A 15,564-nucleotide genomic window follows, 5' to 3' on the forward strand; every position below is an offset into this window, starting at 1 on the left:
GAGGACTATAAACGGTTTTGAAATGAAAAGAGAACCTACCCAAGAAATGCAGAACATTTCTAAGTGCAAAGTCTTAAAATCATTTAAAGCGTTTCCAGCGATGGCTAAAGGCTATCTCCACTGGAGCCACCGGTCCTTTACTAACAATCTTTTCAACTAGAGATAACAATGCCGACTCCTACCCTGGTGAACAAAGCAAGCTCTACTCCAGCTTTATCCAGTTACTTCTTAATGTCATTTTCCTTCTACTTTTCTTTTCCTTCTACCTGTGTTTTCCCTGACTTTTTTCAGGAAGTCAGCATGGAGGCTTAAAAGCCTTTCCTCTTGCCCTCACATTCCTGGGAGTCTGTACTGGTACATCCAAGCTAGCCCTGATGTCAACACACATTCGCGCACTTGGAAAGAATCTCCGTGATTTCTTAAGACTAAACAACTGCATCAAGTTTATTGTGTTTTCTAATCACAATGCAAATTGTGTTGGACAGAGATTTTTGGCAGGCTACTAAACAGGAAAATTCTGGCTCGTAATTCAGCCTCTGGAGGCTGCATCATTTAAAATGCATTGAAAACATCCCAGGAGCCCTTTTGCGGATGTATCGGGAACACAATGTATAAGCCCCTTGCTCCATGAAAAGAAACAAAGAACAGACAAAGCTGAGGTTCAGATACTTTGTAACAACACACACACACACACACACACACACACACACACTCCTCTGATCCAACTGTTCTGTAAGCTATAGGTAATAGCAAATTTTTCAGACCAGCATTAACCACCCTGAAAAATGCCCAGAGGGCCCCAATGCCCAGGCCACCTTAATGGAGAATGTATTTCAAGATCTCTTCTCTTCTGCCATGGGGAGGGCAGGAACAGTTTTCCTTTGAATGGAGGCAATGGCATCCTAGGTTAGGTATCTTTAAAATTAACTAGAGAGTTTCCTCCATGTTTGCTGCCCCAACAGGTGGTTTTGCTACCAGCACTGCCTTCCTAGTGCCCTGGTAAACTCCAGGTCAAAGGCAGCCCCAGACGCTGGTGCATCCGCTGACACTCTGTGCTCACCCCTGTGCCTGAGGGCCCGGCGGATACAGCCCTTCTGGGGTTGCAGAAGCATCCACTCCAGAAAGCCATGGGGCTGGAAGGAGAATCTACTTCTCTAGAACTGAGGGGAAGAGAAGAAAAGGGGAAATGAAGTGATACGCCTCTGTCTACACGAACAGGCAGATTCAGGGATTCACTCCAGTTTCACCTCTAGGTTTCCCGTCTGTGCACACCAAGGTGGAAGAGTAACACTGCTGCACGGCGGGACGTCCTCTGGTAGTGCCAGCTTCCGCAGCGGCATCTGCCCTCCCTCCCCAGCTCTCTGTCCGTCACCTTTCCACGGATGCGAGGAAACACCAACTATGTGCATTCCGGAAGACATTCTAAGGGACCAAGTCAGTGACGAGAAAGCCATGCCACTGAACAAGACATCTGGAAGACTTTTATTCTCAAGTACTCTGAATCATCAACATTCGGAATATGCCTTCCCGTAAGGGCACAATAATTTCTATTAGAGCTATAGTGGCATTATTTTCCGAGGACCAGATCCAATTTCAAATGTGAATCAAAAGTACAAAACTATTAACCTATTTGTTATTTTAAGGTCTAAAATTTAAAAGTTGGCTTAGACTGAAAAGATTCAGAGATACAGTACCCTTCTTATCTCAGTCCTGTGCCAGGGTTTTAAAAAAAAAAAAAGAAAAAGAAAAAGTATTCATTAACTCTTGGCAGCAGTGCTGGCTGAGAGACGACTGCAGACAAGAACAGGTCTTCCCAAGGAGCAGGAAGTAAACTTGATGCATCAGGCTTACATAAAAGCCGAGTGAAAAAAATTCCACGACTGCTAAAACCACGACCAGTCTCAGCAATGTCAGGCCTTCCAGTTGGCATTGGTGATTGGTAGTTTACAGGGGAGTTAGGCTTTTTTTTTTTTTTTTTTTTTTTTTTTTTAATAGAGTTTGAAGGCTGAGGACCAGTGGAATAAATCATATCAAGACTGACAAGACAGTTAAGCTAGTCATTAGAGCATTCTGATAACACTAGTTCTTAATGATCGCAGCATTCCAGAATCTTCTATCACCTGCAAATGCACCCAAGTGTGCAGTGGGCTTCAGTGCACCGAGCTTGGTGACAAACAGACACAACTATGACAGATCTCTGCTCTCAAAGCCAGTGACACAGAAGGTTCCAAAAGGTAAGGACAAAAAAGGCCTAGGAATTTTTAAATTTCCTTTTTAGGAAATAAGACATTTTCTAATTACAAAAGTAATGTATGTTGCTTTTACAAAAGGAGAAGAAAAGGGATATAAGAAAGTTAACATAACCCGTAAGCTCAGCACCCCAGTATAACTAAAACTAACATTTTGGAAACCAGTCTTGTAGACATTATGTCCTAACATGCTTGTTATATATCAAAAACTGATGAAGAGGTTGCTTAAAAAACATTTCTCATAAGTTTTAATTATAAATTATGGTTAAATACAACTTGTCTTTGAGGCATTCCAGAGCTGAATTTAGTTCTGATGTAGGCTTGTGCTGGACTTACAAAAGTACTAGAAGGTTCTTTTTAGGACAGTTCTCAATCAGATAATCCCATAGCTCAAAAGGATACAGATTTTTCAGACAAGTTTTCATAAAATGAAAGTATAATTTTCTGGCTACCCAGTGGATATACACAAAAACAAGAGAGAAAGCATGCTTTTAGTGTGTTGTTTGTTTCAGTGATTTTAACATATTTGAAAATATTTGAGCTATCTCCAAACTTGATCTTCTAGGACAGAAGGATTTCCTCTCATCCACACTTAAACAAATTTCCGTTTTTAAAGGCATTAGATACCAGTTCCATCATGGCAAATGGGAAAGGAAGTGTTTCCTCCACAGCAATAATCTCAATTTGTCCTCAGACCCAAAGAATTCCTTTGAAATGCACACAGAAGCTCTGTCTAATCACTCTCAGAGACAACAGTCAAAAGCGTGTCAAAACAGTCAACAAACCAAAACTGCTCTACCATCAGCCTCTTAGTGGCCTTTGGGTGAAAAATGCTAAGCACTTTCCTGGTGAACAGGTCCATGGCCTCACTTGTCAACCAGGGATACCTGTATGAAGTGTCTCTTGCAAGCTTTTCAAAAAAGGTCTCTCTAGAAGCACCATCCTAGAGAGCCATATTAAAGTAATTACACAATTAGAAAAGTCTATTGGTACCAATTACTCTAAAAGCCTCCAGATGGAGATCCATTCTTCTACAGTGGGTGGCAGAAAATGTGAGCCTTCCACAAAGGACTGGCTGAAGTCCCTGAGGCAAGCCTAGTGGGAGGGCACCACAGTGGGAGGGGCGCCACAGGGGGGCAGCCTTTTTCCCTTGCAGCTGTCCCAGCTCTATCCAACCAGCCAAAACCAGAGGAGGCCATCAAGGATATTTGCCACAAAATGGTGTACTGTGACACCTGATGTCTAAAGTGAGAGATGACCTATCACTCCACAGAACAGACATAGCGCTAGAATGTGCCAGAAACCTCAACCTCAAACTCCCCGACACCTGTCTCCTTTCAAAAGCCCAAGAACCAGGAGGGGAGTGATGAGTCACTCACTGTTCAATGGGTATGGAGTCTGGTTTTCAAGAAGTTCTGGGGATGAACAGCAGTGATGGCTGCACAAATGGGTGAAATGGTAAATTTTGTGTTAGTGTTTCTTTTGCTACAATGTATGCATGCGTGTGGGGTGGGGGCAAATACAGATTGCCCAAGAACCACACTGGGATTCTTGGGAGGCTGTCTCAGAGACATGCTGATCATTCATTTGTCCAGATCCTACAAGTCAGACCCCAAATAAGCCAGTCTCACCAAAAGCTCCCCCAACAACAGAATCACACCTTCTTAGGAAATTCTTTATTTTGACAAAGGGCCGACCTAAGATTTGGCCACATGGAAACTATTGGTACATGTTATATACTACTCCCAGCAAAAACAATTCATTACCCTGTTCAGGTCATATCTTCTTTAATCTCTTGAGAAAAGATCCATCATGCCCCTCAGTTTTTAATATATGAAAAATTTTTTTCTCCTGACCAAGTAAAACTACTTTTCTTTTTTTTAGATATAAGAATTATGAAAAAAAAATCACTATATTTCTGCAGGTTATAGCTTTATTTATAGGATGTTCAGAACTTTAAGTTCAAGCCTTCTTACGCCAAATATATTATTATAACTAACCCCCTTTTCTGCTATGCATGGCTCTTCTGTTCTCACTCTTACTTAGTGTCTTATTTTAAGAGACATCAATGTCTTTGGGGAAAAGGTACTTTATGCTAAGAAACTACACATCACAGAACCACTCACAAAGAACAGGAGTAGAGCATGATGACCTTGCTAGCTTCGGGCAGCCTTATAAATAATTTGGTACAAGACTATAAATACTAACAACCATTCAAGTTGAAAACAAAATATGTTTCTTGTAGGGTTAAAAATTAGGGCACGTGGTTACACACTAAACTCAGAAGAACAGACCACAATTGCATCCCTACAGTTCTAGAAGTAACATGCGAAGTAAGTGGTCTGATGTTGCCCCCGTGAGAGAGCACCAAAGGTCAGACTAACCTCCTCGCCTTCTCTTCCTCTAAATCAAAAGGCACATGAGTCCGTAGAGTTTCCACACAGAAATTCTGCAGGACAATAATTCCTGACTACCTCTCTTCTTCACATTTCAACAGCCACCAGCTAATCAAATTTTGTGCAAGAGAGTAACAGTATCTTTATTCAGCAAATAGGGAGAAAAATGAGAATGAAATAAAGATTCTGTTGCCTGGACCACTGTATGGTCCTAACACTAGAGCTTCTACCCCAGAGCTTCCAGCTTTCTCTTACAGGAACGTCTACATTGGAAGCTTAGAAAAGGATTTAGGACATTATTTTAAAAGTCTCAAGTATCCTTTTATTATAACCTCCCTAAAATGTATACTTCAACCATACCAACGAATGGAGTGGTTAGCGATGTCCCCGAACAGAAGATACGAGGAAATGCATCTACCTCTCTTAGTCACCTGACAAAGTGGAATTACTTGTCCTCCTGGCATAATTCTACATCTGCCCATGATCTGGGACTAGCTGTGGTATATAATGAAAACTTAATATTCCACTTATTCTTAAGTTCATATTAAGTGAACACAAAATAATTTGTCCTAAAACAAATTTTACTTTGTGTAATTTACTAGTAAGCTTTGAGGGGGAAAAAAAGGAGCCTCTGAATTAGGGGGAAAAAAAAATCAAACCTTCCTACATGTTGTTATAATAGCTGTCTGATATCTGCTCAGTAACATACTACTCACCCATCTGAACACATCTGATTGCTCGTAATTTTAACAACATACCATAGATATCTTTTATTTGCCTCCTAAATTGACATTTCACTTTATATACTCATATTTTGGTGCAAAAGACTCCTGTTGCAATAATGTTTATGTATTCATTATAGATTCAATGTATAAGGAGGAAGAAGTCCCACATTTAGTGTTAATCCTCGTATTTCCAAAACACCACATATAGGGGTGCCTGGGTGGCTCAGTGGGTTAAAACCTCTGCCTTCAGCTCAGGTCATGGTCCCAGAGCCTGGGATGGAGCCCCAGGGAGCAGGGAGCCTGCTTCCTCCTCCTCTCTCTACCTGCCTCTCTGCCTACTTGTGATCTCTGTCTGTCAAATAAATAAATAAAATCTTTAAAAACAAACAAAAAAAAAACCAAAAACATCACATATAGCAATTACTCCTGCACTAAGGCTTCAGGCTCATCAGCAACTTTGAGAGGCGCTCAAAATATAAAATATCGTCCCTTACCTAAGCAGATGGGTCACAGAGCCAGAGTCTTGAGTATTACATTGCTGCCATCTTTACCTGGTATTTTTAATCTCCAAAGAACTTTAGCTACAACCTCATCAGCAAATGTTTCAAGCCAAGTACTCCATCAAAGTCATTTCTTCCTAGAGAGGAAAACAGGCAGGGAAAGATGTAAAGGGAGAAAAGATAAATTTACCTGCATCAATTTTCTGGAGAGCTCATTAGTGAGGAACTCTTCTTCCTTCTCATAATTTACAGCAAGGGTTTCTTTCTCCTTCTGCAAAGCCTGGATTTTCTTGAATAAAGTGTTACTGATGAATTCTTCCTCTTGCTCAGCCCTGGCTTGCTGTTTAAAAAAAAAGGGAGGGGAGGAATAAATGAAAAGAGAGCAACAACAATAACAAAAATACGTTAAGGAAACGGGAAATTTATTAGTTAAAATACAGTTCTTATTTGCAGAGAGGGCACCCATTTTAAGGAGATTTCTATTTTTAACTGTGAATCAATGCACCCCAAGATGCATAAACCAGAGGGGCCGAGTCACAACCCCAAAAGCAAATCTGGCTATTCCCCCAAAGGGCCTTCCTGTATACGTACGGCCTCTCTTCTTAAAGTGATAATTCAAAGGCATTAATAAAGACTGTTCTATTACAGTTTTTAGAATCAATCTCAATCAATCACTAGACTACAAAGAGCTCTGCAGATGGCAGACAGGTCCAATTGTGGGGTGTATGCCAGCCATTCCTGCTAACTCCCTGCAGGTCTCTACATCTCAGAGGGTTATAGTTAAAATATCTAGGCAACAAGTTTTATTGAAGCAGAGAAGTTCAACTTGCTTGAAAGTAAAATCCTGTCACCTCTTTAGGATGTTACTGAAAGGCTTTGGATATCCACTTTTAAAAGCAATGCAGGTCCACATGAATTCAATGACACGCGCAACGAAGGGTAATTGTAAGGAAACACACAAGTGGCAGAAAGTATTACTGAAGAAGCAGGAATCCAACCAGTGAAAAGTAAGCGTGGATGAAAGGGGTTTTATTTTTTACTTTATTAATTTCCCCCTAGGAATTTTTTGGAGGTGAGGGCAAGGACAGACATATTTTAAAAACAGAATTTTAAAATCAGAAGAAAAGAGGGTCTGGATAATTCAACGGAGGTGAAAATATTCTTCTGTAGCATCCCTCTAGCCCATGCTATGTTTTACCAGAATAAACAGAAAAACTTAACCATCAACTTAACCATCCTTAAAGGAAATTCATCTTTTCAGAAAAACCTGTTTCAAGTGAACTCAACTCTACTCAAAACACTTTTTAAGACACATCATTGTGATGCATTAATCCCAAATAATGCATTCCTGTTTTATCAGCCAAGTGGAGGCAGAAAGAGCTCCATCAGTTCCAAGCTGCCAGCACCCGTGACTTACAATAACACAAAAGCCAGAGGGCAGGAGACAAAAGGGCAGCAGCACTAAATAATTACCACCTTTTATTGTAAAACCTCCAACCACCACCTCCAAGTCTGGTGGTTTAGATCTCTGTACATATACGCTCGCCTCCCCAGCACCCATGCCCTAACAGCCACAGTTTCTGGGGAGCCTGTCCTCTGTAATCCCCATCTCTGTGGCCAAAAGGAAGCACCCCAGTCCCCAGAACTGCCTGTCAAGGAATTCTACAAGAGAGCCACCCGGAGTACTTCAACTGAAAAACAGAGCTACACAAAGAATGGGAACTTTGGGAGAAGGTCCAGTAGAAACCACCTGGGATAGGTCAGGAGAACTGAGCCCCTAAGGGCACATCTCAGCTAATAAATGTTTCTTTCCATCCAAGAGCACCCAGGGAGAGGTCCCTAGCTTCCAGTGGGCTCCCTCACACCTGATATTCTATAAGGCCCAGAAAATCTCCTGAGGACTGGTGCTTCCCCTCCCCGCCTTGGAATGACTCCCCACTCCTCTTTAAAACTCACATAAGTCCAGGTGTCAATACTAGTGCAACCGGCAGGAACCCAAAGTATTTACGGAGGCACACCTGACACGTAGATCCAAGCCCGCAATCTGTCCAAGCTACTTGTTTCTCTGGTTTTGACTGACAACATCCTACATGATTTGATTCCTGAGAGTTCTAAAAGTTACAGAATGGAAAGGTAGACAGAACTATAATGCTGCGATTCTGCCCTAGAACTATAATGCTGCGATTCTGCCCTTAATTTTTCGAAAGGGTGTTGGCCATACATTATTATCATCAGGTCAGACTCAACCTCTTACGTGTTGCCACATGCTCAGTATTTAAGACACCTGGTGTATTTGATCACCAGCAGGGAGAGGGCCAGACTCTCCCCAGGCTCCAGGGACACCCCTCCCCTTTGCACTGGGGCCTGGAAGTAAGAAGCTGGAAAATAAGGCACAAGCCCTAAGTGTCTGTCGGTGGAGCTTGCTCCCCTGCCTCTCCCTTCATCTAACCATTAAGTTTCAGGGACAACAGACTTCAGTATAACATAAAACAGAACTCGGCGATGAAAAGCAGATTTGTGTTTGCCAGGGGCTGGGGGGCGGGGGAGGGGGCGTGCGTGTAAGATGGGAAGCGACTGCTAATGAGCGCGGGACAAATTCTTTCTGGGGCGATGAAAATGTTCTGAAATCAGTGCTAACGGTTTACACAACCTTGTGAATATACTAAAAATCAATGAGGTGTATACCCTTTAAAAGGGTGGATTTTATCGTACGTGAATTATATCTCGATTAAGAAAAAGCACTCTGAATAATTAGCAGGGTCTGTATTTCACGGAGCACCTGGCTTCCTTTGCAGTTCTTCCCAGAAAAAGCAGCAAAATTTTAAAAGGATGGGGGCGGGGAGGCGTTGAAGAGCCCCAGATCTGCTATAAAGTGCCTTCCCAAGTAAGTGACACAACACCAGTCGTGAGGTTGAGGCTTTAGCTAACAAAATTATTCACCATTTCAAAATAGCCACTTAATTCTAAGCAAAGCCCATTAACGAAAAATGCCGCTCTCAGGACCCCTGAATAACATGCGGAACTGCTCTGGGGAGCCTCTCTAACTTCACGGGGGCTGGACAGGCCCTCACAGACTCCATCAAAGGCCTCCTTTAAGCTCAGTTTTTGCCATGTTTTCATCCGAACCCGGGTTGGTGGTTAGTCTGCCTCCCATGGCATCTGACATCCAGAGGAAAACCACTGGGAGAACAGATTCCAAGTGCCCAAAAATGTTAAATCAAGTCCACCCTCTTTCTAACTGGTCACAACCACTGTAAGAATGAACACATAAATGAGGACAAAAGGCAAGCTGTTATATCCAAGAGAGCCTCAGAGAAAATTGTTTAGAAGATCAGACAGAGTGGACGGACAACCAGGGGTGAACTTGATGCCCAGAGTCTGCGTGGAGAGCCACACAAAGCAGCCACCATCCGCCACTTCCCCTGCAGCCGTCTCCCATGCCATGGGCTGTGTCTGCCCAATGTCAGTCTGGGGCCTGGCTCTTTTTTCCCCTAACTCCAAAACAAGCCTTTTATTTAAGCTGTAAGTGAATTAACCTTCCAATTTATCTCCCCCCACCACTACCACCAAAGACAAAAGCCTGGGAGAGAGTGGCCTAGGAGCAAAGAAGCAAGGCCCAGGCACCATTCACCAGGGGGACAGATAAAACAAGCTACTGCTTCCCTTTTTATTCCAAATGCTTGACAATTTCAGCATACCTAAAGACATCCAAATTTGAAAGTAAAACTGTATTTCAAAAGCTAAATATAAGAATCATAGTTCACTTGTAACGCCATAAACTCCCAAAAGAAAAGGTGAACATAAAATTAGGAATGCTCTGAAGGAGGAAAACTTTACTCTGTGTTCTGCCTATGTCTGTAGAGTCGAAGACTGGGAAAATCCAGGGAAAATTTTTTCAATATCTGTGATTATAGCTGCCTGTTCAATATGGTTCTGGATGCTGTGTTTAGAAACTGAGCGGCTCTGGTGTAACCATACTCACTTATTGCCCTAGCAATAAAATCTGAGGTCTGTAAACACAAGACCACAGCAGAAGGCATCTCCCCATCACTCGCTCTTTCCCCTGCCTATCAAAAATCCAACACCAAAAAAGAGGGAAATAGTAAAGAAATAGGGGAGGAAGCAGAACAGGAGAAATTTACGAAGTACTCTAGCAAAAATAAACACCAACAAGATTCTTAGAAGAATTATTTTCTCCCGAGTCACCACATATTTAGGCAACCATACTCTGAGCACAATTTTCTGTGAAGAAGGAAAACAGCCCATTCTGACCCACTGCTAGGATGACCACCAGGGCACAAATCTGATAGAGGAGTTTCCAGTGTGACTGTTTAGGGTTTCTGTTCTTTATCGCAGCATTCTGGAGATCAAGGGCGGGTGAAGAAAGGAGAATTCATAACCTCTCAACAGTAGCATTCACTGCTGATGAGAAAAATCCGAGTGCCAAAACCAAACTCATGTAGGATGATGCAATTCCTGATCTATCAAGCTTGAGAAAAAGAACAGTTTTCCAAAGCAGGCAATCAATATTTGATAGCAGCCATAGGTAGAGGGTATAATCAAGAGAAGATACGAGTGACTACCAAGGTAGCACATTAGCATTTGTTTTTAAAAATTACTTTTAAGTTGATTGCTGACTTGTCTTAATGACAAAAAATCATAAAGGTAAGATTACCTTGAAGCTCAAATGCTTAAGAATCCAGGCAGGCTCTATTTATTATTTTAATTATCTAAATTTAGGAATCTATTTGAATATATTATTTAAATTCACTATTCTGTTGCCTAGTCACTTACAATCTGTATTTTAATGATCTTAACATCTCAGTCTGAAATAGCATCGGAAACCAAATTGTTAAAATCGCAGGAGCCGCCCAACACAAAGCCAGGGAAGTGACTGAAACCCTGTGCTGTCTCCGCTGTCATTTACGAGGGTCACCACAGCGCAGTCCGGGGAGATGCTGAGTTCAACAGAACCCATGCCGAATGGCTGGTGCCTCTCAGAGTATTCGCCTGACTATCAGCCATACCGCTGGGTTTATTCACAACAAACCACTGTCCTGCCGCGGTCCGGCTGGATCTGTTTAACACTGAAGTACCAGTACCACAGGGGTGGGTGGCAGGCGACACAGAAGATAAGTCCATTAAGTACCTTCACTTCTTCGATTAGAAGAACGAGAGATGATTTCACACATCAGATGTGTGAGCATTAGAATTTCCCACTTAGTCGGTGGAAGCACTAGGTTGTTTTGTCTTTCCTCCATGTACTGCATGCTACCTACGCTTATAGTAAGAACAGTTAATAATCAGTAAATTCAAGCACTTATTTATTGCATCCCAGTATTGCCAGCAAGTCACTGAGTACACTGGGATCAGAGCAGAATCACTGTCAGCCTTGCCACTGGGCTATTCTACCCCAGACACTATGCCCAGGCCATCTGCAGGACTGCGGGGCAAGAGAGAAACAGCAAGAAAGGGTGACTTACAGGACAAGAAGAACTCAAGAGAATCTCGAGGTTAAGAAGGACTCCAACAGCTACTAGGTTTTATCAACCTGCTATGCCTCTCAGGTCAGCTTCAGTGAACACCAGGCCTCACCACTCTGCTGTCAGACTGCCTACTTCACTAGATGTCCACCTTCAGCTGAGTGACCCCAGACCAGCCATGTGACCTCTTGGGACCACTGCTTTCTCCTCTGTAAAGTGAAAAGAATGGCACCCCCTTCTAGATTGGCGTGAAGATAAATTCATATACTTCAAAGAAAGAGCTCAGCATAGTCTTGCCTAAGGAAGCACTCAAAAGATAGTTACCAAAAAGCCTGGGAAGAAGCATATACAAGAGGATTAATGAGAAAACAATGAAGTCTTATGGAGTTCCCTTCATTTAATGAAAAGTTGAAAGGGGCATAATTATGGCACATCCACAGAAAAACATTGAGGAACCATAAAAAAGTCATGAAAAGATGTCCAACAACAAATGGTTAAGTGAAATATCAAAATGGAATGTTTCCCAAAGAAAAGCCACACATCAAGGACACAATGCACTATAAATAAATTAATAGAAACAATCTATTTATAGTTCCACACATACACACTAACTCATGATCAGCAAAGGCTTCAGATATTCAAGTTCTCAGAAACTGCAAAATAGTTTTATCTGAAACATTACAAAGAAAGAAAATATGGTGAATGAGCAGCAAGAGAATGGATCTGGCAGGTTTGAAAAAGAGAATTTCTTGAAATAAATGTTTAAATTCATCTTGCATTTTGTATTTCAATACCAAATTTGACAGAGCTAATTAGCAAACACTGAAAGACATAAAATTAATCCAGAATGTAGCACAAAGAAACAAGAAAGTGGGAAATGGGGAGGATATCAGGAGATACAAGGAGGAAATGAAAAATCTGACACATTATCTCACTAAAGATTAAGAGGGAGAGAATACTTGAAGAGATGATGGTTTCAGATGGTGTATCTCAGAAATATCATCTGAGAACGTCCCTGAACTAATGAAAGACATGAATCTATAGATATAGAAAGTACCAAGAATTGGTACCTAGACACATTTTAATCCAACTGTACCACATTAAGACAAAAATCTTAAAAACAGTCTAAAGATAAGACAGATGATCCATAAAGAAAAAGCAGACTAACAATCACTTCTCAGCATCGACAGGGAAAGGGGACAACAGAATATTCTCAAAATGCTAAGACACAACAAGCGGCAAACTGTACTGGGATATCAAGACGAACTGTCTTTTAACAAACAAAACTCACATTTCTAATATAAACCAACACTGACTTTATTACCAGTAGATCTACACTAAGAAAGCTGCTACAGGATGGACTTATCCCAGAACTATCTACAACGCACAAAGAACTGAGGAGCGAACAAACTAGTAAAAATGAAGGATAATCTCAACAAAGACAACATCTAGTCCGTGAGGTGAAACTGTCAGTGAGTCCTCTTGCTCATCTACAGACCCCAATAGTTAAAACCAGAAAGAGACAAGTCGGCTTAGCTCATGCTCTAACTATAACCCACTGGGCTTTTCTTACCACACTTTCTGGAGGCAATGGAGATGTTCTGTCGTGACCAGAACATTCCAACTGTCAAGACCAGAAGTGTATACCTAGAAGACCACACACCACCAAATCCCCTTCCTTGCCCATGATTTCGGGCTACACATATACCAACCCCACCCATGACCATGTGTCCCCCACCTGCTTTCTTGCAGGACCCCTCAGAACCTATCCATAAAACCACCAGGGGTCGACCTTGTGGGAGGTCAGTTGTTAAGGCTTATTGAGCCTGACTGTATCCAAAATAAATTTCTCCCTTTCTCTTTTCCAAATCCCTCTTGATACTTACTGGCTTCTCCGGCAACAAGTTTATCTGGCAATAGTGTTGGCAAACCCCGCCAGGGGCTATGCTCTTAATTTGTCCAGTCCCCCTGGAACTACCCAGCCGGAGGGGGTGGTGACAGCAGGATACCAGGATTCCTCCCTGTTCCTTCCGGCATTTGGGGCGGTGCTAGGTCATTCAGAAACAAAAATACTGATGCAGCACCCAAATACTAAATAGTAATAGTGTCAGTCTAAAGGGATGGTGAGAATTAAAACATTTTAAGGTCCTCATATTTCCTAAAGATCTAACATATTTCTTTTAAATGTGCACATTAGAATTTCCACTATAACTAGTAAATGAATAGAAATAGAGAACTCCTAAACCAGCAGAAAAATATTTTAAGTTAAAAGGTACAAAAAGAAAGAAAAAGATGGTAGAAAGAAGGAAACTGCCTCAGTAATCATAACAAACACAAGCAGACTAAACTAGACAGACTGTGAGATGGGAGGGGGAGAACAACACCGAGAAGGTATTAGAAGAAAGTTCTAAGTACAGAGATGAAAAAAAGATCTACCACACAAACAATAACCTAACCCCGGGGATACAGGATTATATTAATATCTGTCTTAAACAGATTTTACAACAAAACACATTTTTGGGAAGTTCTATCAAGCACAGAAAAATAAATAAGACAAAAATTCAAAGTACAATGGCTGGTAAAGAAAAAACAAAACTATCATTATTGGCAGCATTATTTAAAAACTATAAAACTCCGAGGCATGGGTGGCTCAGTAGGTTAAGCATCTGATTCTTGATTTCAGCTCAGGTCATGATCTCAGTGTCCTGGGATGGAGCCCTGCATTGGGTTCAGGGCTCAGCAGGGAGTCTGCTTAAAGATTCTCTCTCCCCTTCTGCCTCTGCCCCTCCCCCTGCTTCCATGCTGGCTCTCTCTCAAATAAACAAATCTTTAAAAAATAAAAATAAAAACCTATAAAACTCTCCTGAAAATTCAAATAATTAGAAGAGAGACAATACCATGGCATTTTGTACATACCAGCCATAAACAGAACACACTTTTCAAAAAGATATTATTTAATGTAGTCATGAAAATTTTAAGGCACCTAAGAAGAGATCAGCCAAAAGATATCCAAGATCTCTAAGAAGAAAGTAAGTCTGAACTGAAATACACTTAATAAAGAAAAATGCAAGAATAGATCTACCAATTTACTACTATAGATGTGCCGATTCTTCCCCAAACGACCCATGAATTCAATGCAATTTAATCAAAATATCAACAGGGTTTTTTGAGAAGCCTGAGGAGCTGATTCTAAAATCTTTGTTAAAGCACAAGGGCCAAAAGAGGCAGACCTCCCGAAGAAGAGTATGAGAAAGAAACCTGCCCTACTGGAGAGAGACTTCCTATAAACCTACAGCTATTCCCTCATACACTGCTGGTGGGAAAGCAGAGTGCTGCCAGCCCTTTACATGCAATCTGGATGATTCTCCAAGTTAACCCACAAGTGACTGTATGACTCAAAACCATTTCTGCATATATGCCCAAGAACACCAAAAACCTTTCTTCATGTAAGAATGCGTATACAAATGTTCCAAGAAGCATTATCATTATAGCCAAAAAACAGGGAAAACCCAAATGCTCATCAACTGATGAAAAGATAGATAAAACATGGTACAGCCATTAAAAAAATGAAGTGATGACCTTACAACACGGATGACGCTTGAAAATATCTTCTTGGTAAAAGAGACCAGACAAAAAAGACCATAGAACATATGATTCCATTTACATTAAATGCCCAAATTGGGCAAATCCAATGGGACAGAAAGTATGTTAGAGGGTGATTAGGGTTGAATGTGGGGTGAAGTAAGAAATGGCCACTAAAAAGTATGAGCTTGTTTTTTGGGGTGACAAAAATGCTCTGTAATTAAATAGTGGTGATGATTATATAACTTCACTAAAAACGACTGAATTGTACATTTTTAAACAATATTTTATTTATTTAACAGAGAGAGACAGAGAGATCACAAGTAGGCAGAGGGGCAGGCAGAGAGAGAGGGAAGCAGGCTCCCTGCTGAGCAGAGAGCCCGATGCGGGACTCGATCCCAGGACCCTGAGATCATGACCTGAGCCGAAGGCAGAGGTTTAACCCACTGAGCCACCCAGATGCCCCTGAACTGTACACATTTTTAAAGAGTGAATGTTACAGTATGTGAATTAGATCTCAATTTAAAATGAAGTAGGGGGCTTAAGCCACTCTGGGAGATACAACAAACTCTTTACTCCCCACTGCCCTGGGCCAAGAGTGGACCAAGGGTTGGGGGTGTGGAGAGTCC

At 41.5% G+C, this 15,564-nt stretch overlaps 1 protein-coding gene across 1 annotated transcript in view; it reads right to left on the reverse strand.

Annotated features, from left to right (window-relative positions):
- The window catches only part of CCDC6 (coiled-coil domain containing 6), a 107,835-nt gene that overhangs the window by 47,150 nt on the left and 45,121 nt on the right, over positions 1-15,564 (reverse strand). Inside the window, exon 2 of the mRNA XM_044239555.1 lies at positions 6,061-6,210. Coding sequence (XP_044095490.1) covers positions 6,061-6,210 — 150 coding nt within the window. The remainder of the gene's footprint in view (positions 1-6,060; positions 6,211-15,564) is intronic.

This window comes from Neovison vison, chromosome 2 (assembly GCF_020171115.1).
Source record: "Neovison vison isolate M4711 chromosome 2, ASM_NN_V1, whole genome shotgun sequence".
Classification (NCBI taxonomy): domain Eukaryota; kingdom Metazoa; phylum Chordata; class Mammalia; order Carnivora; family Mustelidae; genus Neogale; species Neogale vison.